The sequence below is a fragment of the Lepisosteus platostomus genome, chromosome 19 (genome assembly GCF_059453375.1).
Source record: "Lepisosteus platostomus isolate fLepPlt1 chromosome 19, fLepPlt1.hap1, whole genome shotgun sequence".
In the NCBI taxonomy this organism is placed as follows: domain Eukaryota; kingdom Metazoa; phylum Chordata; class Actinopteri; order Semionotiformes; family Lepisosteidae; genus Lepisosteus; species Lepisosteus platostomus.
The window spans coordinates 16,537,713-16,562,376 of NC_142629.1; the positions used below are offsets into that span (position 1 = coordinate 16,537,713).

General features: G+C 45.1%; 1 protein-coding gene across 5 annotated transcripts in view; it reads left to right on the forward strand.

Moving 5' to 3' along the window:
• The window catches only part of srlb (sarcalumenin b), a 36,548-nt gene extending 14,209 nt beyond the window's left edge, over nucleotides 1–22,339 (forward strand). The window contains exons 2-8 of one of the 5 annotated variants that reach the window (XM_088612418.1): nucleotides 3,357–4,802; nucleotides 7,530–7,628; nucleotides 9,296–9,391; nucleotides 13,132–13,167; nucleotides 15,276–15,392; nucleotides 16,903–17,136; nucleotides 18,335–22,339. In XM_088612418.1, coding sequence (XP_088468544.1) covers nucleotides 3,357–4,802; nucleotides 7,530–7,628; nucleotides 9,296–9,391; nucleotides 13,132–13,167; nucleotides 15,276–15,392; nucleotides 16,903–17,136; nucleotides 18,335–19,146 — 2,840 coding nt within the window. In that variant the 3' untranslated portion in view covers nucleotides 19,147–22,339. The remainder of the gene's footprint in view (nucleotides 1–3,356; nucleotides 4,803–7,529; nucleotides 7,629–9,295; nucleotides 9,392–13,131; nucleotides 13,168–15,275; nucleotides 15,393–16,902; nucleotides 17,137–18,334) is intronic. The other 4 variants (XM_088612419.1, XM_088612421.1, XM_088612422.1 and 1 more) reach the window with 4 other exon arrangements.
• Nucleotides 22,340–24,664: the final 2,325 nt, after the last annotated feature.

The window sequence follows — 24,664 nt, forward strand, 5'->3', positions numbered from 1 at the left end:
GTGTAGCACAGTGCTGTGCTTTAAGCCATTTGTGTATCTGCATGTGTCCATGCCAGATTAGAAGTGTGAATTTACCAGGCCTGCGAGCTGCCACTATATATAGTGTTCCATGATGCTGCAATGAAATTCGAACCACACACATACATATAGTGCAGAAATACCGGTGCATGTTCCTAGGCTCTCAAGGACAGTTCTTGTAGACTGCTTGTAGGGGTTATAATTAGATGGGCTGGTGTTTCCTTGCACACTGTAGCTCTTGGGCCTGCTGGCTCAGCTCTATGGAGGGAGAGATGGAGACTTCCCACACCACTGTCGTGAAGCCATAGCAACACCTTTGTGAAACCATACAACGGTAGTACTTTGTGTTCAGTCATTGAACTTTCAATCGAGCTTGAAATCAACCCTTGCAAAAAAATGTTCATTTAGTTAAGACCCCTTTCCTAACATTGCTAGTGCTTGATGTGTTTTTTTACTATTACCTTATTTTTTCATGACTGCCCTGCAGCTCTAATATGTCGGCAAGATGACAATTTCTACATGCATCTCACTAGTTCCACGCATGTTGTCAAATGATCATCATTTTTAACTGCTTGGGTAGTTCACATTTCACTGAAATGCCTTGTGGAATTTTAAAGGTCTTACTGTTATCGCTTTAGTGCTTGGACTCCGCATTTTGGAAGCATGTTTGATTTGCAACCATGCAAATATCACTTGGGACACAGCATACACTGTAAAGAGACAAATGTGGATCGGTAGAACTGTTGGACTCCGAACAAGAAGCAGAGCAGAATAGTAAGAGGTGTTTATTTCCTGGTTAGAAGTTTTATTTCCTGCATGAGGGCATGTACTGTTGGCAAAGAATGGCTGCCGGGTGTCACTCTGACAGGGGCAGCACATCAGTTATCTACAAGGTGGGTTTCGTCCTATATGTAAAGTGCTTTGAGATGTAACAATCTTATTTACAAAAATGCAATTAAATAATTCTAGAAGGATTCCCAAGTTTGTTTACAGTACAAGCTAAAATGCATTTAATTCTTCACAATGATAAGGACTTAGGTGGCATTTCTGGAGTTTTTTGAAAATTTCAGCAGATGTGATTTTGGGGATATTGAGATTGAATGTATGTGTTGCACCTTGGGATTTTAAATTAGGGTTTTATTGAAACTAGAAAGTGCCTCACAGAGTGAAGTACCATCCACTGGGACACTGTCCAGTAGCAATTAAAAAGGCAAACTGAGTGTTTGAGCAGGAATCAGAGGTGTCTTCCTAGGAAGGATATGAAGAATTTGAGCCTGGATTTTTGTCATTTTTTCAGTGTATTGTATTTTGATAAGCGTATAGATATCATTGAAAATATTTGTTTCTCCTGATTAATTGGTTAATTTTTTTTTGTATTTTTTTGCACAAAAGCTGCTAAATTTGTACGTTCTTACATCTACCCCATTGATTTTAAATATGTTATCACACAGTGTAGCTTTTGATATTTCCTTAATTTCACCAACTTCCTTTCCATTGTATGTTTCTCGAGAGGATTTGGGACTGTTCAGCCCAGCGATGTAATGAAAGGCTGCCTGGTGGTTGTGTAGCTGCGTGCCATATTGTTTTGGATATGGGTAACATAAAGGGGCATTGAACAAGGCGATTGTCACCCCCCACACTCTCCCTCGCAAACGCCGGTCCATTCCTGTCACACCCCACACTCTCCCTTCCAAAGGGTGTTCCATTCCCAGAACCACTGTTTCACAATCTCATTCCTGATTGAACCCATCACATTCTCACATGCACTAGATTCCATAAATTCTCACTCCCTAACCAATTATCCAACCACGTCCCTTTCCTTTCAGTATTTAAACTCCCCTCACACACCTTCCCATGCTTACTATTGAGAAGCCTCTTGTAGTATTCTCCTGTGTGTTTCTGAGCCTTTTGACTGATCTCCTGTTGCTAATCTTTGCTCCCACCTTTTGACCTCGCCTTCTGGATTTTGTCTTTTGGATTGTTTTTGGATATTTTTTGTTACCAGACCCTTTGTCCCCTATTCGACCAAGCCTTTGGATTTTGTCTTTTGGATTGTCCCTTTGCTACTCTGCGTTCTGTGGGATTCAATTCCAGACCTGAGGTGCTGTCTGTGTGGAGTTTTGTAGGTTCTCACTTGGTTCACACAGGTTTCTTTCGTGTTCTTCGGTTTCCACCCACAGCCCTATGACTTTCTGGTAGGTCAGTTGGCTTCTGGGAGAATTGCCCCCGGTGTGAGTGTGTGTGCCCTGTGATGAACTGGTGTCCTGTCCAGGGTATACCCCGCCTTGCTCCCATTGTTTGCCAGAATAGGCTCCGACTCTCCTGCTACCTTGAACTGGATGAATCAGTTATGGATGTATGTTTTGGTCTTTAATCAATCCACCTTCTCTTGGTGGGGGGGGGAAAGGGCAACTCCACCTAGATGAGTGGGTAACATGAGGTACAATCTGACACTTACAGCATAAGAAAAAAAGGTTGATTCTGTCTCAGGTTTCAGTGACAAGGAGTAATAACTCTTGTGGGCACAACCATGTGGTTTTGAGGCTCACCGGAAGTCCCTCAAGCCGAGTAAGATTTATTTCAAAACAGATTTAAGAATGTATTTTGTTTTCAATATTTTAAGCTGGGTATCGGTCCAATTTAAACCCAAATGAAAGAATGTTATCTTCTTGATTTCCTGGAGGCAAAAGATCATGAAAATAAAGATTTCACAGCACCCCGCCTGCCAGTGAAATTTAGCTCATCTGAGTGGTTCAATAGATCACTTTCTTTTCTCTGTAGTGGTAAAACAAATGAAAATATAAAGGACAGTCTTATTCTCTTTGCAAAGCACGCACTTGCACAGCAGAGAAGCTTCTTCCATGCTCCAGAAACCCTTCGAATAAAGCAGTGCTCCCTGTTCTCGGTTTTAAATGCCCTTCCGCATAGTTCCCACTTGTGTCCTCTAGTTTGTGTTTCTCTGTTCATTCCGTAGTCGGCTGCGCGGACTTTGTCCATGCCTTTGAGAATTCAGAATTACTGTATCTGATCCCCTTGTAGTCCTTTCTTTTCAAGACTAATAAGGTGCAGTTCTTCCAGCCTGCCCATGTAGGACATTCTCTTCAACCCCAGGATGTATCTGCTAGCTCTTCTTTGGGCCCTCTCACTTTTTTTTTCTGATTCCAGAAAAGCCCTTCCGATTTGCCTTTTTAATTGGCATTAAAACGAGATGAAACTGCAGTGAAAAAGGTAGGCGCCTGTGTGCTGCTAACAGCTGTGGCAATGTGTCTCATGCTTGCTCTCCCTGAGTGGGATGCAGGGAACAGCTGACACTGACTGAAACCTTTCTGATCATTTAGAACCGGCAGAAGAGACGCCCAGCCCCACGAAAAGTGAAGATGAGTCGCTGGTTCGACTTCAGCTCCAGCAGGATGGCGGAGACTTGCTTATGTGCACATGCAATGGGGCAGACAGAAAAACCAGCCCCTCGGGTTACCCCGGGCCCAACGCCAGTGGTCTTGGCCAACCAGCCTCTCCACAAGAAGACCTGCCCTTCCCAGAGTCCAAGGCTGGGCAGAGTATTTGCAAAGCATGTGTGAAACCCAAGCTGAAAGACACAAAATCCAGATTGGAATCTGGAGAAGGTACCCCCTTAGACAGAGAATCTTTAGGATCTGGTGGGAAGACAGAACAAAGTTTAGAAGATGGGGGTTCTGATACATCCCATGAAGACATTGCTGAATCTGGAGCTAAGGGAGCAGAAGGAGACACTTTTGAAGATGAATCCTCAGCCGATAAATCACAGGACTTTGAAGGATACACAGATGCAGATGGGGTAGAGAGTGAGTCTCCCCCCCAGAGAGAAGATGTTGAGAAAACAGAGACAAGTGAAGCCCCTGTAGCATCTCTTGAGTCAGAGGAAGAGCTGGTTGAAGATGAAAGGGAGGACCAAGAAGAGACCGCAGAAGTGGAGCCTGGTAGGCAGACATTCCAAGATGATGGAAGGCAGGATAACAGAGGAGAGAACCGCGATGCAGAGCCAGATTTCACACAGAAGGAGAATGATCTTCCGGCCCGCGAGGTGTTACTTGAGGAGAATGCAGAACACCCTGTGCTCGTTCAGTATGAGGAACTAGGATATCAAGATGAGGAAGACCTACAGGGTTCCTTGGAGGAGGAAAAGGGTGGAGGCCACCAAGGAGAGCAAGAGGAGGACGCAGAAAACCTCAATGCTGAAAAAATTGAATTGGATAAAACAGAAGAGCTAAACCAAGGAGATGAAGCTGCTTCTTTTTCTTCAGAGCAAAACAGAATGGAGGACAATGAAGGGGACAGAGAGGGCCTTGATTCTGGGCAGGAAAATTCAGTAAGCTCCAGTGAGTCCCAAGACTCTAATAGCCCAGGTTCTGAGGAATACCAAGATCAAGAAGGAACAGAAGCTGTAGAGGGGGCTAGTGATAAAGGTCCCGGGGAGGATATGGGATCTTCAGGAGGGACTGAAGAACCTGCTGAATTCAAGGCTAACGAAACACATGGCGATGAGCTGGACACTACAGAAGGAGGAGAAAGAGAGAACAAAGATGCGGGAACTGCAGATAAGAAGGAATCTTCACTGGAGCATTACAGTTCAGGGTCTGGGGAAGGCGAAGAACTACAGGAAAAGTCAGAAGAGGAGGAGGGTGCCGGAGAAGGAGAACCTCGTGGAGACAATGTCAGGTCAGAGGTGGATGACGGTGAAGAACACGCCACAGCACCTCAGAAAGAGGTTGAAGAACCAGAGGCCCCCAAGCCACATGGAGAGAAAGGTGTGAAACCTGCTCTTGTTAAACAACACCATGGCCTCAGACACCATGCTGCAGTAGACTGAGCTGACCATGTGTCACTTCAGTAGATCTGATTTAATAATAGTTTCCTGAAAGTCTAGATCAGGTTTGGTCAGACCTGGTCTTGGAGAGCCACAGTCAGCAGGTCATAGACAGTAGATTACCCTTAAGCCATGTGTAAGTGTTGATTAATTGAGTAAATTCATTGGCTCAAAGACTACAGTAATCGTTGCAATTATTAGGGAAACCTGTACTTCACAAGCTACATCTAGATCAGATCAGACACAAGTCTTACTTTTTGGTAAACTAATTAGTAACTCATTAACTGAGTCATCAATGTACTTACAGCATTGCTTAGCTTTGTTTGATTGGTGATTTATGTCATCTGGACAACACATCTGAAAACACATTTCTGGCGGCTCTGCTGAATTCACATGAATCATACTCATGTTTTTGATGTTTTTGAAGACCAATGCAGTTTCCTGTTAAAGCTGTTAAAAGTGGTAACGTGCCTTAAATCTGGGTCACGTCTGTGTGGCACTTGTGCTTGTTGATTTGAAAGTATTGTTTCTTGTGGTAGAAGACTCTCAACTTTTTGATTCAAAGCATCTTGTTCTTTTTCTTAATCTTTTTCTTAATTTCTTAACTTGTTGGTTGTGTATTTGAAGAAATTACTCACTTTGCCACCTTCATGGTTTGGTGTGAAATGGAGCCTTTCTGCTGAACACTACATTCATTAAAGTGTTTTCTTTGGACACATTCCTAATAAAATCTGCTGAGGCTCAGTCAGTGGTAATGCACTTGAGAAACATTTGAGGAAAAAGTCTGTTTTACTTTGACTTATTTGAGACAAGTCCAGATAATGTGAGTGTCTGTAATAACGCTCATCCTCCGAAACTCCAAATGGCGGCTGTCTTTGTACCTCAGTTCAAAGATCTGATTGTCTTGGCTACTCGTGAAGGAGGCCTAGTGATGGACAGACATTGGACAATGTTCGAAGAGCAAAGTGTGCTACAGCACAATACATGGGTAACTGTATGCAGGGCTCAGTGGGCGCTGCTAAAAGCAACCAGCCTTGTTTGCATCTGTTTGGGCTGGTTGACCAAACTCGCCGTGTTTATGGATGATAAAGATTTAGTTAAATCCAAATTGGTAGTAAAGCGATTGATGTTAAATAGAAATGGTGTGTTCTGACATTCCGCCCTGCCACTATAAGGACATTTGTGAAGAATTCAACATGCTGTTCCTGTTCAAGCCTTGCCTGTTTTTGTACAATGAAGGGAAGATGCTCTCTAGCACAGCAAAGACTAAGCGTTTTTAAGACTAAGACGTTTTGCTAAAATCATCAGGACAAAAAGCATTGTTGAAAGAAACCTGGAAAATCATTTTCAGTACAGCAATGAATTCATAGAGATCCCTAGACACCTTTCAAGAGAGAACGGTTTCTTGTCCTTGCCTAATTTCCACTGGGGGCTCTCTCAGAATTCTCCTTGATTCCCTCCTTAATTTCACTGGCTAAATACTTTCTCTGTTGTTCCTTGTCTGTTGTGTGGTTACAGTGGTGATACAGAGTGGTTGCTGTCTGTCACCACCTGTGAGAAGAAGTGTTTCAGGATTGAAGTGATAGTTGCTATTCAAATGCAAAGTGCTTTTAATTGTTTTAAAATTATGCATCCTACAGAATTACAATGAGTCAAGACATCCACCACATTTGTAGCTCTGAGACAGAAATTGAAGAACGAGTTTGGCCAAAATGCCTATATTTAACTGCCCGTCCAAAGTGAACGATGTGGTCGTGCGTTATTATGCTGAGCTATTTGTGGTAGACACATGATATCTACTGTATTGCTGCTTGTTCCTCAAGAATAACCTTGCGCCGTAAATAAACCAGCTCCAAAGTGCTTACCATAAGGCCTTCAAAGGCCAATTGCTCTCTGTTAACAGTCATTTCTTACCACTGATTTATAAGGTGCACTTCTCCTCCTGTCATAACACCAGAAAATTGAAGGCATAGTTTGGACGTGAGATTTACAAGCTATTGTCGACTGTTATTCCTTTCCAGATTGCTTCAGATCTACACTACTGCTTTATGCTGTCACCATTCATCAGAGCATTTTGTCATTAGATACAGTACATACCACAGTAATCATGCCCACCACTCGCAGTAAACTTAAGATGAGGTTCCTGAAATGTCAGCAGTGCCAGGTCATTTAGCACCCTTTATAACACTGCTTAAAGCACAGCCTGCTCATTTAAATGCTTATAAAGCAGAAAAACTGTTTTACACTGCTCTCTATGATATAGTTATAGCCCCTCGTGACTCCTGCCATTTCATTAATTGAGGTGTTTCGAACCTGGCTTGCAAAGGTCTCTGCCCTGCCCATGTCCATTAGACCAGGCAGAGAAGCTGACCTCTTCAATCAGCCAGTCAGCTTCTACTGTGCATTGTGCCTTCTCACTGGGAGCAGGTTCTCCAAACGCTTCACAGAGGCAGGTCCCACCAGGACTCATTGTGCCACCATGTGTGGGTGAGCTGCACGGTTGTGGAGGCCAACCCTTCAAGCTCCTATGTTCATGACCCAAGAACTCCTCAGGACATCTGCTGAGGGTCCTCCGGCAACACTGCCTCTACAGCATTGATTGGCAATGTAAAAAAAAATGCAATTCTTGTATATTTACTGTGTGTCCTTTCTCTCCTTCGCCCTTCAGAAGAAGTGGAGGATGTATTGGTCCCTGTTCTCCGAGACAGATCTCACATTGAGCAGACTCTCAGGCTCAAAGAAGATGCTCCTTCAAATGACTACTCAGGTAGGACCCAGTGTCGCCGCCCTGCTGTCGCCCAGGGAGAGGGGCTGGGGTTGTGGCTGGGTGTGGGGTGGGAGCGGGGCTGGGAGACCACAGGCTCCATCTTTTCAGAAACCCTGGAAGAGGGAGGAGGATGTTCAGTGAGCTCTTGTGAATGTCTGCTTGAAATGCTTGGAATGTCTAGTGAGATGGCTGAGAGGACGGTGTAACTGCAATCTGTAGGAACTGTAAAGAAAAACTCATCCTTATTGTGGCGGTGGCACTCCGTGAATGTCACCGTACAAAGACAAAGCATTAACAAGCAATCAAGCATCCTAGGAACTTGGATGTTGAAACGTGGCTGTTTGAGTATTTTCAGCACCTGTAACTGCTGTGTGCTCTGGGGCAGAGGTTCCCAGTCCTGCTCCACGAGAGCCACACAGGTGCTGGTTCTGATCCAGCCCAGCTCTCGGTTATGCAGGTGATATAATGGGATTAATTTGAACTATTGGACTATTTTTAGCTTTTAAACACACTGGAGGTGAGACCTATTAACTCTTTTGTAAGTGCAATAAAATCCCAAACTTTGCGAGTAGAAAACACCTTGCAGATATAGCAAAGAAAGCTCTTGTTCCTTCAATTAAGGCTTTTGAGAACTTTTCTCAGACAACCTCATACACAGTAGTTAATTGGAGAATCCAAATAAAAACAACAGAAGTGCTATATCAAAATTGCATTACTCAGCCCTCCTGAGTAATGTACAAAGTGATCATGACTTCATGTGCAGAATTTAAAAATCTAGTCTTAGCCTTTGGAGACAAATTATTTATTTGCTTGGGGCGATAGATTTTTCTAGTCAGGGCATGAACAAGTCCTAAATGAACTGCCATAACAAGATCTCAGGTGTTCCCATTACTTAAAGGAGAACTGCAATGCTATTTTTATACTGTATTTTGGTGTTAGAAAGAATCCGCCTTGATGAGTGCATTTTAAACCTTAATAAAAGTCAAATGTACACCGTAACTTGAAAAACCTCCAATTTACATCACAAAATTGATGGAATTTCCAGGTATGCGCAGCATATTTGAAGTATTCTCCGATTCAGAATGAGGAAACAAACATTCCAGTGATGTGTTGCAGTTCTGTGACATTGTAAACAAGCAGGCATGAGAATACATCGCTTTTAATCCAATAAAAATACATGTTTTGCCCTTGACTTCAAGACGGTTTTGCCAACAAAATTACTTGCTTGTTAATTCCGCATGCAGATCACGTTGGAACATTTCTGCGGTGAAATGTCTGCTGCTCACCTGTACTTATTCGCTCGTACGGCACAATACATTAGTCATTATGAGGACTAGTGAGCAGGAAGGGCCATGTCACGTCACAATTTGTGTGTTTGTGACGACATGGCAACTCACAGTACCTTCACCAAGTTCACAATTTTGCGCTTAATTCAAAATGTGTACAATCTTTCTATAACATCAATTAATTTATTCTGTAACCAAGATTTAATAACTGGTCTGAGACATCGGGACTGCAGTTCCCCTTTAAGGACAGAAATCGGACAGGAGTGAATTCACGGGACCGAGACTCAGTCACCCTCCACCCTGCAGGGCTCCTGTTGGATAGGGTGTCCAGATGTTGATACCTGAATCCCATGTGCTTGTGCTCTTTCACTGTCTTTGCAGCGGCTCTCCAGCGCCTCCGCAAAATCTACCACACATCCATCAAGCCCCTGGAGCAGGCTTACAGGTACAACGAGCTGAGGCAGCACGAGATCTCAGGTACGAGCCCGCGGCTTTGTGTTTGATCCGCTCCCTGTCCACAGCCTTCCCCTCCACCTGAAGCAGTCGAAAGCCTCCACAGGGCATGGCTGGAACGTGGTAAACCCATTGGAAGACACGAGTTTAATGGTCTCTGCTTTGTGTGTCTCTGTCCGGAGCAGTGAGGTTGTCCTTGGCCCATGTCTCCCCCTCCTGCTCCAATCCGTTGGGGAGAAATCCCAGAGCAGATCTGACTACATACCTTCCTGTGCTGCATGTGAATGGGAGGACTGAAGCCAAACGAACCCCTCCACACACTAAGATCTCGACACATACACTGCACTCCAGCAGCAATTGTCAAACTCCTGGGCCCAGGAGAACGTGCATAGACCCTAAATAGACTCTCTCTATTTAGTTGTCTTTTAGGGGACACTGTGAGGCTAAATCTTAGTGCTACCACAGCTGAGGGGGCTTTGCACTTTTTTGGGGGGGGTCTTGGCATTTTATTTTTTCATTAGAATCCACTTGTTTTTTGTTGACTGTTATAATAGTGGTTTTGGCTTTAGTGGTTATTAATATAGCTTAGTCTGAGAGTAGAGACCAAGCACATTTGACAATCTTTAATCCACATTCATCGGGACCTTCAACAACCTGAATAAAATATACGTCAGCCGTCAATATGACAGAATAGAGTGGCTAATTCATTACATTTACCAGTCAGACTCATTAACAGCATGTATTCCATCCAGAGAGCTTAAAACTTTCTTCTGTATTACAAAATACAGATCTATCAGACATGCCTATTAGCTGAAAATAACGGAAATAAAATAATTAATAAAATAAAGGGAAAAGCCACAAAAAACAGAACAATGCAAAATGAGTAAGATGTGGACTGCAGTGTACATAAGTACAATGCAGTTTAGAATAATTAATATTCTTTGTTTCTAAAGTGCACGGATGCTTTCCCATTTGTGTGTTGCAGAAAATATAAATATGCAGAGAAAGCATTTGATATGGGGGTTTTGTCTGTTTGGTGCTGTCCACAGTTTGGCTAACGTGAGGGCTAAGCAGGGAGCTTGTTGGACACGTCCTGGGGTTGGGTTGGTTACCTGGAAGTGTTCAGTGTGACTGGGGGTTTTCTCTCAGACTGTTCCACAGCTGCTTCAAAAACCAAGGCAAAATGTTTAAAACAAACTAGGAACGGAAAGGACAGCCCATCTGAAAACAATTAAGGCTTCCAGACATTTCTGTAGAGCTGCAGCTCGTGCTGTCTCGTCCCTGGTGCTTTTCAGACTGAGCCGAAAAGCCTCATTTTCACCAGACATGTGACCATAGTTAGAGCTGGCATTTTCCTTCCCTTGATATCTCACGCCGAATCACAGAAGAGCCCCAGGAAAATCCACGGAACAAAAATGGAAGAGAAGGCCAGTCCTCTCATCTGGCCCGTGTGGTAGTTAGTAGATTACCGAACTAACAATCTCATCTAGCCTCTTCTTGAAAGAAGCCAGGGTATCTGCTTCTACCATACTTTTGGGTAGCTTGTTCCATATTCTCACAACCCATTGGGCTAAAAGAGCCAAGGAAAGCAACTGAGAATCTCGTCCTTAACTACTCCCTTTCCAATCCAAAGTCCCTGCATCACTGCCTAGAATAACAGATGCCCTTGTTCAGTATAAAAGCATTTGGCTGGGAGTTTTGTTGCTTAGACTGTTGAACCCTCTCTTTCCCCAGCTTTGTTAATCCATACAGTACATCATGCCGAGCCATGGTATTTTAGACTGCGGACTGCTTTGATAAGCACTGCAGGTCTTCGGCTGTCCTCCCTTGTCCTCTGGAAGGAGGACACAGGGGCTCAGCTGGTACTGCTGGGCTCTTGTCAGCACTGGAGTGTGACTAAGTGCCCACTTCTCCCTACAAAGAGCAGGTGCCCAGAGGAGTGTTGTCACTTCCCTGGCACAGTGCTGCAGAATGTCCCGAGGAGACAGAGCAGGCGATGACACAGGGACTGGGGACAGGAGACAGGGCAGTGAAGACAGAGGTCTCACTCTTTTCGTCAGCTACAGCTCTAAACTAAAATTAGGCAGAACCCTTGGTGGGCCATCTTTAGCCCCATGGGACTACACATTTATACCACACACTCTCCCAGGAAGGATGGAAGAGCAAATCAGAAGTATTACCCAGCGTGTTGCACTGACAGTTATAGCATGAGGCTGAAGAAATAAGAAAATAAAGTCACTCACAAAAACATTCTCATTCTGTGTTCTGGCCAAGAAACAGCTGTAAACCTAGAGGAAAGATCTTGCAAATGCTGCAAAAGATCTCATTAGAAACCTTCACATAACACCATAAGACTATTATTGAAACAGTTTGCCATCTGCAGGCACAACGTGGTAGTAGGACTGAATTCTATGGACATAGAGGATAGGATTGAAATAGCCCACTATATTATAAATGTAAAGGATTGAAACCTAAAATTCATCAAAGGTATCAAATGAAATATAACCATCCAGCAGTTAGGAAATTAAATATATGGCAAGAATTTTCTATTTTTACTCTGAAAAGCACGCTGCAAAAACTGGGAATCAAGCAACTGTTTTCAGGTAGTGGGATTAAAAAGCGTGGGGATTTGTGGATTAGTGCCCTGGTTGTTTTTTTAGAAAAACATCTATATTTGAGATAAGAAGGAAAGTTGTCCGTTATACAGTACATACCTGTGTGATGTTACGTGTTCCTGTATGAGTTGGAGATCCCAACCTGACCACAGCTCCTGCTAAAGCCACAGAACAGACGCCAGGATTGCAGACGGAATCTGAAACGGTCTAGGCCCACGAGTGAGCTGCTGAAGGAAGATTTTAGCTGAAGTAGTTAGTGAAGGGACCAACTTAAAACCGACATTTACTCCGTAGGTTGCCTCAAGGAGCGAGACTCTTAGCTAAGCCGGCAGCGCATCTGCCTCAGGTGTTGAAAATGGCGATCCAGTTCCCACTCGCTGTCTTAAATACGCCGCTCTGGAGCCCTTCGAATTCACAGCTCTCTCTCTCTGCTGTGTTCTTGGAGTTCAGGAGGGAAGCAGGAGGGTTCCTTCATTTCGCCAGTTCACAGTTTTAAAGCTTTGTACTGTGTTAGGTGGGTAGGGCTGGTTTTAAGCTGTTCAGTTGCGTTTGTGCCAGGAGCCGTGAATAGGCCAGGACAAACTGAGTCACAGCGGCACTTGAAGGCCTGGTGCTCGAATCCTCACCTTCCAGCCTCCTTGTGCAGGTGTGGTATGCAGGGCTGGGATGATAAATGATAAATCATGGAAAGAGCTTTGTCGCACTAATCAGAAGTAAACAGAAGAAACTAAAAACTAAACAAAACACACATCTGTGGCTGAGCTGCAAGACGCAGCACCAGCTGGAGAGACTAACCCTCCCCTCCCCCAGATTAACCCCAGATGCATTCGACAGTTTGCCTAGATGTGGTTTTCTGTGTTTTGTGTTGTCGACATCCATCTCTGCCTGTCTGTCTCTTCGCCTGTCCACTCTCTCTCTGAAAAGGGCCCCAGAGTGGCCTTGTGTTTCTCACTTTTCATTCCTTAGCGACTGAGACACGCAAGTCTCCTCTCTCCCGTACCTCTCTACCAAGTGCTCCTCTTCTCCAGCCATCTCGATTGTTTACCTTTTTCCCCATCGTTCCTCTCTCTCTCTCTCAATCCATCTCTCCATTCACTCTGCCTGATTCTTCCTCCTGTGTTGTTCTCCTGTGCTCACACCCTCTAACAGCCTACCCTGGACGAACGCTAGGGGCTTCGGCGACAGGTGGGTATGATAAAAGCACCCCCCCCCGCATGACACTGCCTGACGTTTTAACCCCAGTCACTGTCACTCGCTGCCAGAGTGCCTCTCCCCTCCTGAATTCTGCCAATCCGCAGTTCTGCTGAATTCCACACTTCCGCACTGCAAATGGAAGAGCAAGGTGCTGACATTGTTGTGGCCACAGGGGGGCAGCAGTGGGAAAGCCTGGTCGGATTAGTTCCCTGTTGGATTTTACCCCACTGCAGGAAGATGGCGTCTTGGACTGTGCTGATTGAGCTTGAAAGACCTGACAATCCTGTGTCCAGAAACCACTCGGGCCATAGTGGTCATCGTCATGTGATTTGTTTCTTAAAATACGACGATTTATGGATTGAATCCTTTTCTTCCTCCCACCTCTGATCTCTAATTTCACCTTCTTCCCATCGGAGGAGAAGGAGGAGGGGTGGAGGCAGGGGGTTCTCTGGTCTGCTTGTCTTTTCGCAACTTGAAATGACACACTGGTCACTCTCCTCTGTCCTGCTCTAGGGCAGTGATTCCCAGCCTGAGCCCCATCACCTGTCAATCTACTTTGGCTTTTTTTTAAGTGCTCAGAAATGTCAAAACAGTCTTCATGTGGATTAGTGCATTATAGTGTATAGTCTACACCTCAGTCCCAGAACTAATGCCGAGCTAAAATGCTTAAGCCCCGTTTAAAATAGTTTAGTATGGCTGGATGCTCAGGAATGAAACACTGCCCTAAAGGACAGCCCTCACCTCAATTTTTCTTTAGTCTGAAATGAGTGCGAGCGTCCATGTGTGAACTGATAAAAAAAACAAATCTCTCTGAATTGTCTGATTCTGACCATTCACAACTCATGCTATTTCTTCTCCTTGCTGAGACAAGCTACAATAAAGTTGAGATAGCTGCTTGCATGAGGTGTCTCTGTGCATTCTTCCTGAAATCAGCACAATCTGGGCTGCCTGGCTCCTGCCTAATGTGATGGAAGTAAAATCTGTGGGGAACCAATCTGTGCAAATTGGCAGCTCTGCTTATTGTAGTTTTCTCTCTTGGCTCTGATCAGTGCTGTGGATCTTGACTCCTGCCCAGTCAAACACTGACCCCCTGTGCAGACAAGTGCTGCTGGTCCTACAGTCTCCACAGCTTTGTCCTCGCTTATCCTCTCTCCTTGCTTGAGCTTATGCTTGTAGATTTTTTTCTTTTTTCCAGCAAATCATTTTTTTCCCCCAAAAGAGGCTCAATTTGCTGTCAATTGTTCTGTTGCTGCTCTCCCTTATCTCAGTGTAGACGTCACTTAATGTATCCCCAATGATGCAAAACAAATAGCAAATTATTTCTTGCCCACCACCCCACCCCACCCGAAATCCAGCCCCTGTGATTGCAAACTGCTGCTGCAATATTCTGCTGCTTTGGTCTGGCTGAAAGCACTGCTTAGCATGAACTTCTGTTCATGTGTTAAATCACCCAGTATATATAAATATGTATATTGCAAAGGTCTATTTCCCTTACCTGGGACTGTACTGTATATAAATATATGTAGGTTGGGTTCTAGCCAGGCAACAGTGGACCTTCAACTCCATTTCCAATGCAGATCTTTAGTAAAGACAGCTGCTTAATTAAGCAGCTCTCTTCATCATAAATTAAACAGTTCACAATGTTCAACGGAGTAGATGAATGGGCTTGCTTGGCAAAATCCTAAAGTATATCAGAACACATTCATCTACATTTAAATTCATCATTCTTCTATTTAGCAGCTTTGATTTTCAGACAAAAAAAGGTTATGTAGCATTCCATTTCTCATTCTGGCAACTTCAGTCTTCAGAACTGCTGTTCTGATTCATATCGGTACATTTCCCTGTGGAGCAAACAGCAGCGGGCAATATTGTAAAGACTGAGTCCCACACACTGTAACAAGACAGCTTGTAGATGACAGTGGGATGATAGAAACAGCGGTGCTGTTTCTACACCTGTTCAATTCTATAGTACCTCGTCTTATTCTGTGTCCATCCTGTTCAGCTTCCCCTTGAGACACAATGCTCATTTCTCCAATCTCGGGGTGCCCCCGGTCCCGTACTGCGGCTATAACAGTCTTTCTCCTCTTCCTCTCGCTCAGACGGGGAGATCACCTCCAAGCCCATGGTGCTGTTCCTGGGTCCCTGGAGTGTCGGCAAGTCCTCCATGATTAACTACCTGCTGGGGCTGCAGGAAACTCCTTACCAGCTATACACAGGTGAGCAGGGAGGGCGGGAGGGATTTCCAACACAAGGGGCAAGGAGCCAGGAGTGATCGATCCGAAGATCTCCTTTGCTGGATTCCTACAGGATCCCAGGAATCTTCCTCAGAGCCATGGCACCAACGCGAATGAGTCATTACATATTAATATGGAACTAGCACAAATAATACATTTACACACATTGGGGAATATTCAGGCAGAGCCTGAAAATGGTGCCTACACCTGCTTTTCTTGTTGCCAATAATGCAGGTTTATCGACCCTACTGTCATTTTAGAGCCCCTGAAGCCTGTTCAAACATTTCTTCTATCAGTTTGTTCTTTTCCCCCTTCTCAAGCAAAAGGTAATATGGCTGGAAAAGCTTCACAAACATGGGCTCTAAAGAATAAATTTACCCATTTAACAGTCGTATGTACACTGGTAGTGGAGCAAATTTGCACAACTGACATAAATGCTAGGACAACAAGAGAATTTATACAAGATTCTGGTCTCCACGTGCCTTTCCATTGTATTTACACAGTAAACAACTGCTTGCAAAGGGCAGTTTTACTTTCAGTTTCACCAGATGACTAATACTGAGCAGTGAAGACTACATCTCAACATGGTAATCACCAAAATGGTTGACCCATTTCCCAACTGAATCTAAAATGTGCCAAAAATCACAAGCATTCGATGGATGTGCCTCTGACCTATCACCTATAACGTTGTGTGACAATAGTTGTGCGACTGTTTCCCCTTCGCTCATTCAAATCTTCCTTTCGTAATACACCAGCTCACAGCCAGCTAGCTCTGTTATACTTCCCTACAGTCTTATCGTCTCAAAAAAGTATGACAAAAAAAGCAAAAGAAGGTATTCTACAATAACTGAGCAGTCAGTTAGGTTATTAAGGAAAACCTTGCTGATACACATACTTTATGATAACAAAAGGTCCACACAGAGTATCTTCTTTTTCTATTAATAATTCCTCAAATTTCAATCCAACATTTCTGAGATCTCTGCAATAAAATCCTCTGCCTATGTTCCTTTGTGCTTTGTGTTGGTACCAGAGTACCAACTCTTCAGTTGTCGCTAGTGTTGTGTCAAGCATCAGCTCTTATTCAAACGTATCGTCTTGCTGTGTTACACCTGTGTTATTTCCTGTGTCACTTCTGAACGCATCGTCCGTTTTGGTGCAAGGTTGCTGGCAAGTCAGATACACAGAGGATTCTGCCTGAACAGAGGTGTGCTTAAATTGAGAACTTTCCTACTTCCTGATTCAAATACAGCATTGATGGTGCACGCCGGCTCATGAAGGCCAAGAGTAACAATGATGGCCTTGGCACGCGAGAGATCTCTGCTTTATGCAAGCGCTGTGACCTTCCTGGCATGGCTTGATTTTCATTTGTTCCCCTTCTGTGGACAAACTTGCTCTCACATTTACTGAAGGACCCTTGTAACGTGATGGGGCAAAGATCTCGGGCCCTGCTTACAGCCTTGACGCTCAGAAAGGCTCTGGTGTGTTTCTACAGGGGCCGAACCCACCACCTCCGAATTCACCGTCATTATGCACGGCGAGAAGATCCGCTCGGTCGAGGGCATCGTCATGGCGGCCGATAGCTCCCGCTCCTTCTCCCCGCTGGAGAAGTTCGGGCAGAACTTCCTGGAGAAGCTGGTGGGCATCGAGATGCCCCATAAACTGCTGGAGAGAGTCACCTTCGTCGACACCCCTGGCATCATCGAGAACCGCAAGCAGCAGGAGAGAGGTACGGATGGGCCCCAAGTCACTGTGGCCTTCGCCTTACCCTGAGGGTGTTTACAGAGACTTTATTCATTAAAGGGGAATTGCAATACTATTTGTATATTTTGAGGTTCGAAAGAATCAACACTGAGTACATTTCAAACCATATTAAAAGTAAAATGCACACAATAACTTGTAAAACAAAATAGAGGAAATTACCAGGTATGCGCAGTGCCATATTCTGCGATTCAGAACAAGAATCAAAACTTCCGGTAATGTGTTACGGCCCTTTTGCATTGTAAAGAAGCAGGTCTGTAAATACATCACTTTTAATCCAATAGGAACATTGCTTTCGACAGCAGGAGGGTTTTGCCGACAAATACTGCCCGCAGATCATGTTGGAACATTTCTGTGGTGAAATGTCTGCTGCACAAACTGCACCCATTAGCTTGTCCGTCACAGTACATCAGTCATTACAGGGACTAGTGAGCAGGAAGGGCCGCATCACGTCACAGTGCTCGTGAGCTCTCGCTCCCGCCCAGGGCGAGACCAGGGGTTTGCAACAACAGCGTCGACCATGCAGAACTTTCACAAAATTGACGATTTTGTCCTTAATTTGAAATGGGATTTTTTAGATACTGTCAATGATTGTCTTTTGTTACCAAGACTTAACAGCCGGTCGGAGAAATTGGGACGGCAGTTCCCCTTTAAAATAAGCAGACCCAGCATACAGCAGATCAAGTACAGCCATGTGTGCCAGTATGAGTTTGTACATCGGGCAGGATGCGATGTGCTTGGCAAAAGATGACATTTTAATGTGGTAGGGCTCTTAGAACTTCTCACTATAAGTGGGGAAATTAGATAACCCTTATTGAGCTGATCCCGTGCTGCTTCTCTACCTCGAATGGATAACTAGGAGCTCCGTCAGTGAAACACCCCCATTCCTTCTGAAACAAGTTTTCGACTGAATGTCTGTAGTAAAATGGCATGCATTAGGATGTCAATCTGTGACTTTTCTACATCGTCTGTGAATGAAATAGTGAATGCATGGCACATCTGAGCTGTTTACGTCTGGAGTTAATCAGATCATTCTGGCTGTTGGGGATATACTCTAATAACCGGATGGCAGAACAATCGTGGTTCCTGCTTCAGTGCCGAATGTCTAAGAGGGTGTGGCGGAGATCCTCAGGCCCTCACCAGTCCTTTCTCTTCTTCCGCTAAAGGCTATCCCTTCAACGACGTGTGCCAGTGGTTCATTGACCGGGCGGACCTCATTTTCGTGGTCTTTGACCCCACTAAGCTGGACGTGGGGCTGGAACTGGAGATGCTGTTCCGGCAGCTGAAGGGCCGGGAGTCGCAGATCCGCATCATCCTCAACAAGGCCGACAGTCTGGCCACCCAGGACCTCATGCGCGTCTACGGCGCCCTCTTCTGGAGCCTGGCGCCGCTGATCAACGTGACCGAGCCCCCCCGCGTGTACGTCAGCTCCTTCTGGCCCTACGACTACGCGCAGGACACCAGCCGGGAGCTCTTCAAGCGCGAGGAGATCTCCCTGCTGGAGGACCTCAACCAGGTGATCGAGAACCGCCTGGAGAACAAGATCGCCTTCATCCGCCAGCACGCCATCCGGGTGCGCATCCACGCCCTGCTGGTGGACCGCTACGTGCAGACCTTCCGCGACAAGATGACCTTCTTCAGCGACCCCGAGCTGGTCTTCAAGGAGATCGTGGACGACCCCGACAAGTTCTTCATCTTCAAGTCCATCCTGGCCAAGACCAACGTCAGCAAGTTCGACCTCCCCAACCGCGACGCCTACCGCGACTTCTTCGGCATCAACCCCGTGGGCGGCTTCAAGCAGCTGTCCGCCCAGTGCTCTTACATGGGCGGCTGCCTCCTGGACAAGATCGAGAAGGCCATCACCCACGAGCTGCCCGGCCTGCTCGGGGGCATCGCTTCAGGGAAGAACCCCAGCCTGACCTCCTGCGAAGCCACCGGCTGCGGGGAGACGCCCAAGAACCGCTACAGGAAGCACTGAGGGGCGGGGGAGGAAGGGGGCGAGAGCGAGAGAGGGAGCGGGAGGGAGGGCAGCCCCCAGCCACGCAGGAGACCCGCGACCTCGGGAGTCGAGGGGGAAAGCACGGGCAGTTTGGGTGGAAAAAGGTGGACTGGAGCAGGGAGAGGCGGGCGGAGGGAGAGAAACGGGTGGGGGGGGTTGGAATATTAGATGACGGCTCCCTCCTCTTTCCCTGCGCGTGCAGCACAGAGCCGTTATCGGTTTGGTGGGGGGGGTGGGGTAAAAAAGGGTCGAAATAATTAAAAAAAAAGAAAAAGTCAAACGGCAAAACTCCCCCCCCCTCCCAAAAAAAAAAAATACCCTCAGACCAGACTTTTGCAGTCAGTACCAGCCCCCATGTAAGTGAATAAAATGTGAAATCTGCGTTTGGCCATTTCGTTGTAGAGTTTTATTTTGCAGAGTCCGTGGATGCCGGCTGGCTCATCTGTGAAAAGAAAATATTGGTTTACCAACAGCAGATAAAACCCATTCTTGTAGCCAAAATAAAAAAGGACCAGTACTTTCCTACTAATTTCTAAAAGGTGGACTGAGTCCTAGTTTACCTGAACCTGTAGATTTAGGTCACTGTTCAACTGTTTAACTTGTATTAAAAGAGTAGCTGAAACAGCTTTCAAGTTCCACTTGTTTTTGCATATTTCATTTCAATTTGTTCCTCACTGTTCCTAGTTGCTATTTTCGCTCATGTTATTTGCCATGCTAGTTCACAAATCCAGGCGAAGTCTTGTCCTGTACACAGGAAGGGCAACATACCGTCGTGCCATTTCCTTCTTTCCCTGTTGCTGAGGCATGTGGATGCCACCTGCGCTCATTTACCACTGAGAATCTTTTTTTAGCAACTCCCATGCCAAGACAGGAAATCGAGCCAGGAAGCACACCACAGAATTAACGTGGAACACGGTTCATCTGGGTTGTGTAAAGTAAGGTGCACAACATCTCGTGTGGGACCTTCATTAGGGTTTTAGTTCGGTCTGCCAATGCCTTTAGCTTCATGCGTGATACACATGTTGCAGCAATGGAGTGCTGACCCCATCACCAACACAGTGATGGGGCTTAGAGGAGCCCTTTGATCATAAGTACTATCTAAACCAGCTTCTACTGCAGCAATCCCATTGGATTTGATCAAAATCCAAGCTGGTAATTTGCCCTGAGATCAGTTTGAAAATAGGGTCGAATTTTACAATGCTCCCGCTGTTCATCAAAACAAACAGAAAAAGAACTCAAGTTTCTTTCTGTGTGCAAGCAGAGCTACGGGTTTCTTCTGATTTTGAAAATATTTCATGGTGTGTATGCAGAAATGTCAATTAAAAAAACAAAACTGGGATTGCAGAATGGCAAGGCAAATAACGATTTTGCCATTGAGAATGTGCAGGTCCCGGATCTCAGGATGATGTAGTCTGCCTTTTCTTATTAATGTGCTTGGCTTAGCATATTGAGTTACCTGCATGTGAATGTTATGTGCTATTGTAAGTGGTGCTCCTTCTGAGATACATAAAGCAGCTACCTAAGAAAAAAGCTTAAATACCAGACCTGCCCAAAAATGGGAGGTATTGATAAGGGTCTACTGATATTGATATCTCTTTGTGACCAATCTGTTTGCAGTTTTAATGGAGTTTCTACAGCTGTAAGACCATATAAAACCTCTGCTTTGTCCAGGAACGTGCCAATCGGTTTTTGTCATGTTCATTCCGAACAGCTTCTCTGAAATGTCTGGGTAGTTACGAGACGAGATAGTGAAAATTTGCGTTCTTGCTTCCAAAGCTTTCAAACCCCTGATTGAAAATTGAAGAAGAAATTTGCCTGACCCTCTCCTCCTTAATGGTGTTTAGAAGTCCCACTTCTCATCGTTAGGAGCTGTCTTTCTATAAGAATGTCACCAGAGTGTCGCAAATTGGAAAATGGCTCTTCAGTTCTGATTAGCAGAACAGAACCATAAAAATCGGACAAAGAGCTTGCTGCTGGGAGAGTTGTGGTGTCTTAGAAATCAGGAATTGCTGTTTTACCAAATGGAGGAACTTGAATCAAGTAAAATTGTCCTTTGGAGGGAGGGAGGGAGCATAAGACTTCTGTCTTTCTCCCAGTTACACCACTTTCATTTTTAATACAACACCGCAAACAACGAGAAATGCAGGCACTGTAATCTTTGGCATGCAATTGTGTTATTTGAGACACGCAGCGATCCTTTTTTAACAAAAAGTATTTTCTGAAAAGTAAACGGCAAATTGAAAAGCACGCTTTAGTTTTTTTAAGTGAGGAAAATGCAAAGAAGTGATTTAGTCCCATCAAACAGATCTGTCTGGGGCTTAAACTTTTTTCCAAGACATTTTTGTTTGTTTTTGTGCTTTCTTCCTTCTCCCGGAACAGATTTTTCAAAGAATGCTCTTTGCAGTACACTCTTCTCGCCCCTACAGCTGCGGTTTTTATTCCTTATTCTTAATTTTTCTGCCTGATTTTGTCTGTTTGACATGGAAAATTAGCGTATGTCTACCGGGTCTGTTCGTGAACAATATGCTGTTGCCCTTTTTGATATTTTGTGGACAGAACAACTCTATTGCCCTCTACTGAAATGTGGTCTGTCTTTCTACGCAAAGTAGCCAGCTTCTGCAGAGGTGAAGGTGGACTGCAAACAAACCGTTGCCCAGGCTGTGTGTGCCTACAGCCCTGAGGGGCCTTGGTGTGCCTTTAGGGCTACTGAGAAGTGTCGTTGCCCAGACAACGATATGCACTCCTTCGGTTACAGGAGAAACATGGGGCCGGAGCCATCCCAAGGTCCTTGAAATGGGAGAAGTACAAAATAACCTCACAAAAAAGATGAATTCCTTCATCTGCGCGCATCTGTCTTTATCGGCCGGCCTGGAGCTGGGGGGTGACCACTTTCATATGTCAGACCAGACCTTTCGATCTATTGGAAGAGCTTGACCTTATCGGTGTGACCCCCGATACACTAGGGGGGTGCCAGGCTGCCGGTTGAGGGCAGGCCCAGAGTTAGAGGCCTGGGGGGCACTGCGGGGCCTACAGGAAAGTCAAGTTACTCAATCCAGAGAGAGGGCGATGTTTAGTTTTGGGCTGTGCTGCCGGGTGCATGTGACTCCAGAATTCCAAACCACTTACTGTTTAATCTCAGCAATATCTCAATAAAAGGTTTCTTTTTCAGTGGTGACCCGGCTCTTGTGTTGTCATTTCACTCCTCTTCGGTCTGAACGCCGGGGCAGCGCTTGGAATGTGAAGGGGGAAAAAAAAAAACAGCGCTCAGCAGTTATCAGTCCTGCTTCCCCTGTTTCCTGGATGACTCCGATGTCCAGTCTGAGAAACAGGAAGTGCCGTGAGCTCCCGTGGTGACGAATGTCGCGGACTTTGTCATGCCAGCTGTTCGTCGCCGCACTCGGCACTTGTGTATCGTGCAGATTCTAATATAGAAACCTCTGCAAAAGTCAGACATTTCTTCTTCAGGCAATATGCTATATTGTGGTGCATTGCACTGTTACTGAGGATGCCATGATTAAATGCTGGAGCAAATAAGCATATGTCCTGTGGACAAAACTCTGGTGTTAAAAGACTGTGGTTCTACACGTATCACGTTCAAGACTTCTTTAAACACATTTAAAAACCTTGTCGTTGCTTTGGCATTGCAAGTGCGAAAGGGGGGCGCAGAAACACTGCGGATGCCCCGGGGATGCTGTTCATTACGTGTGTGCGATTACTGCATGCGGCACTAGGACGAAGTTTTGGAACCTGCAGATGCAGCCTTTCGCCACCGGAGGGAGTTCCTCCCTGCCGTCTCCACCCGGGAAATTGCTTTCAAAAGCAGGAAACTGCAACATTGTGCTGTTCGGCGTTGTTGACTTAAACTTCATAAGAGGACTATTTTAAAAGCAAGACGCTTTTCCCACTGTGCTGTAAAAACAAAGCAGTTTTTAGCAAGACAAAACAATTCTGAAGGACTACAATGCACTGCCAGAATGGAATGAACACTCCTCAAATCAGACTTACGTATAATATATTCTGTGTACTCTCATATACATCTACAACAGATACATAAAGATCTATAGTGTGGGTATGTACTATTCTCAATGAATTCACAGAGGGTTACACAGAAAGCTATTTTACCAACATGAGCGCCAGTCTGTTCTTTTTCATGTTGCTCAACATTCAGGCTATGACATTCGTTGGGAGAACAAAAACAATGTCGCCATCAATTACATGCACACATCACAAACTGCGGTCCTTCTTGCAGCATGTTGGTTAGCATACAGAAACGGGCCTGATGTGCCGGTGGAACAGTAGGCTGGGTGCTTTCCAGTTTGTTCACGTAACCTGACAACTTCTCATTTCCACCAGGTTTACGAGACACTCTTACGTAACCAAAAACCCAGATAATGGTGTTGAGCCATTCCATTATCCCTGTTCCTTCCAGATTTATGAATTCAAAGGGTGTTCTCAAGTATTGCTTACAAGTGCATTACATGAAACAAGCTGTGCTTGACAAAATTGGGGGCCAAAATACAGCATCCAACCAACACACATGCCACCTGCGATAAGACCACAAGTCACCCTTTAAATCATTTTAAGGCATTGTAATGTTAATTAAAAAAACACGTTATATATGTTTTGTTTTAAAAAAGCTCCTCAGGTCCATTGCAGCCAGATCCCCAAACTCTGTTTCTTTCACAGAGCAAGCCCCTGCACCCTGCTGAACATCATCAACAGTCAGCCACAGAGTTCAGGTCACAGCTATCCCAGCTTCCCTGTCTGCTCACACAGCTATTCTCCAGCTCATTCATCACCTGAAAGCCCATAACCAATCCTGGGCCGTACTCGAGTATTAACAGGCTTCAAATCCACGACAGTCTTCTCCTCCAAGGACAGACTTGCTCTCGTGGCCAGATTCAATGTCTTTACGAAAACCTCCGTTTCTTTCGTGGTGAAAACGTCCTTCAGAGGTTCGATTCATTTTCCAAGACCCTGGCAGTCCCACCCTCTCCACCGAGCGAGACCTGTGGTAGATCATGCAGAATGGCACTCTGACACCCATGAGCAAAGTCTGAAGAAAAAGCTGAAACGCTGATGGGTCAGAAGGTCCTGCGCTGATGGGAAAGAGAGGAGTTTCAGAAGTGCCTGTAGCGCAAACCGATTCATGATCAATGCAGGAGAGGCATACAGGTGGAATGTGATGATGTTTAAATAAAAATAAAGAGGATCAGCTGATCGGTATTATGGGGTTTTTTTGGTCTCCCTGCAAATCAGCTTCATTATGCTGACAATAAAATTGAAATTATTATTTTTTTTTATTTCCCGGATGACAAGTAGTGTGATGATGCCTCCTGGTAATACAGCAAAAATAACATCTTAACACATTGATTTCTTTCTCTTTAGAGGCATCTGCAGACGCCTACAGTGTAATCACACCGCCCTGAAGTCACAGGGCCGGGATAGTTCAAGAAACAGCTGGCTGCAATTTTGGAATCGATAAGCTAATCACAGC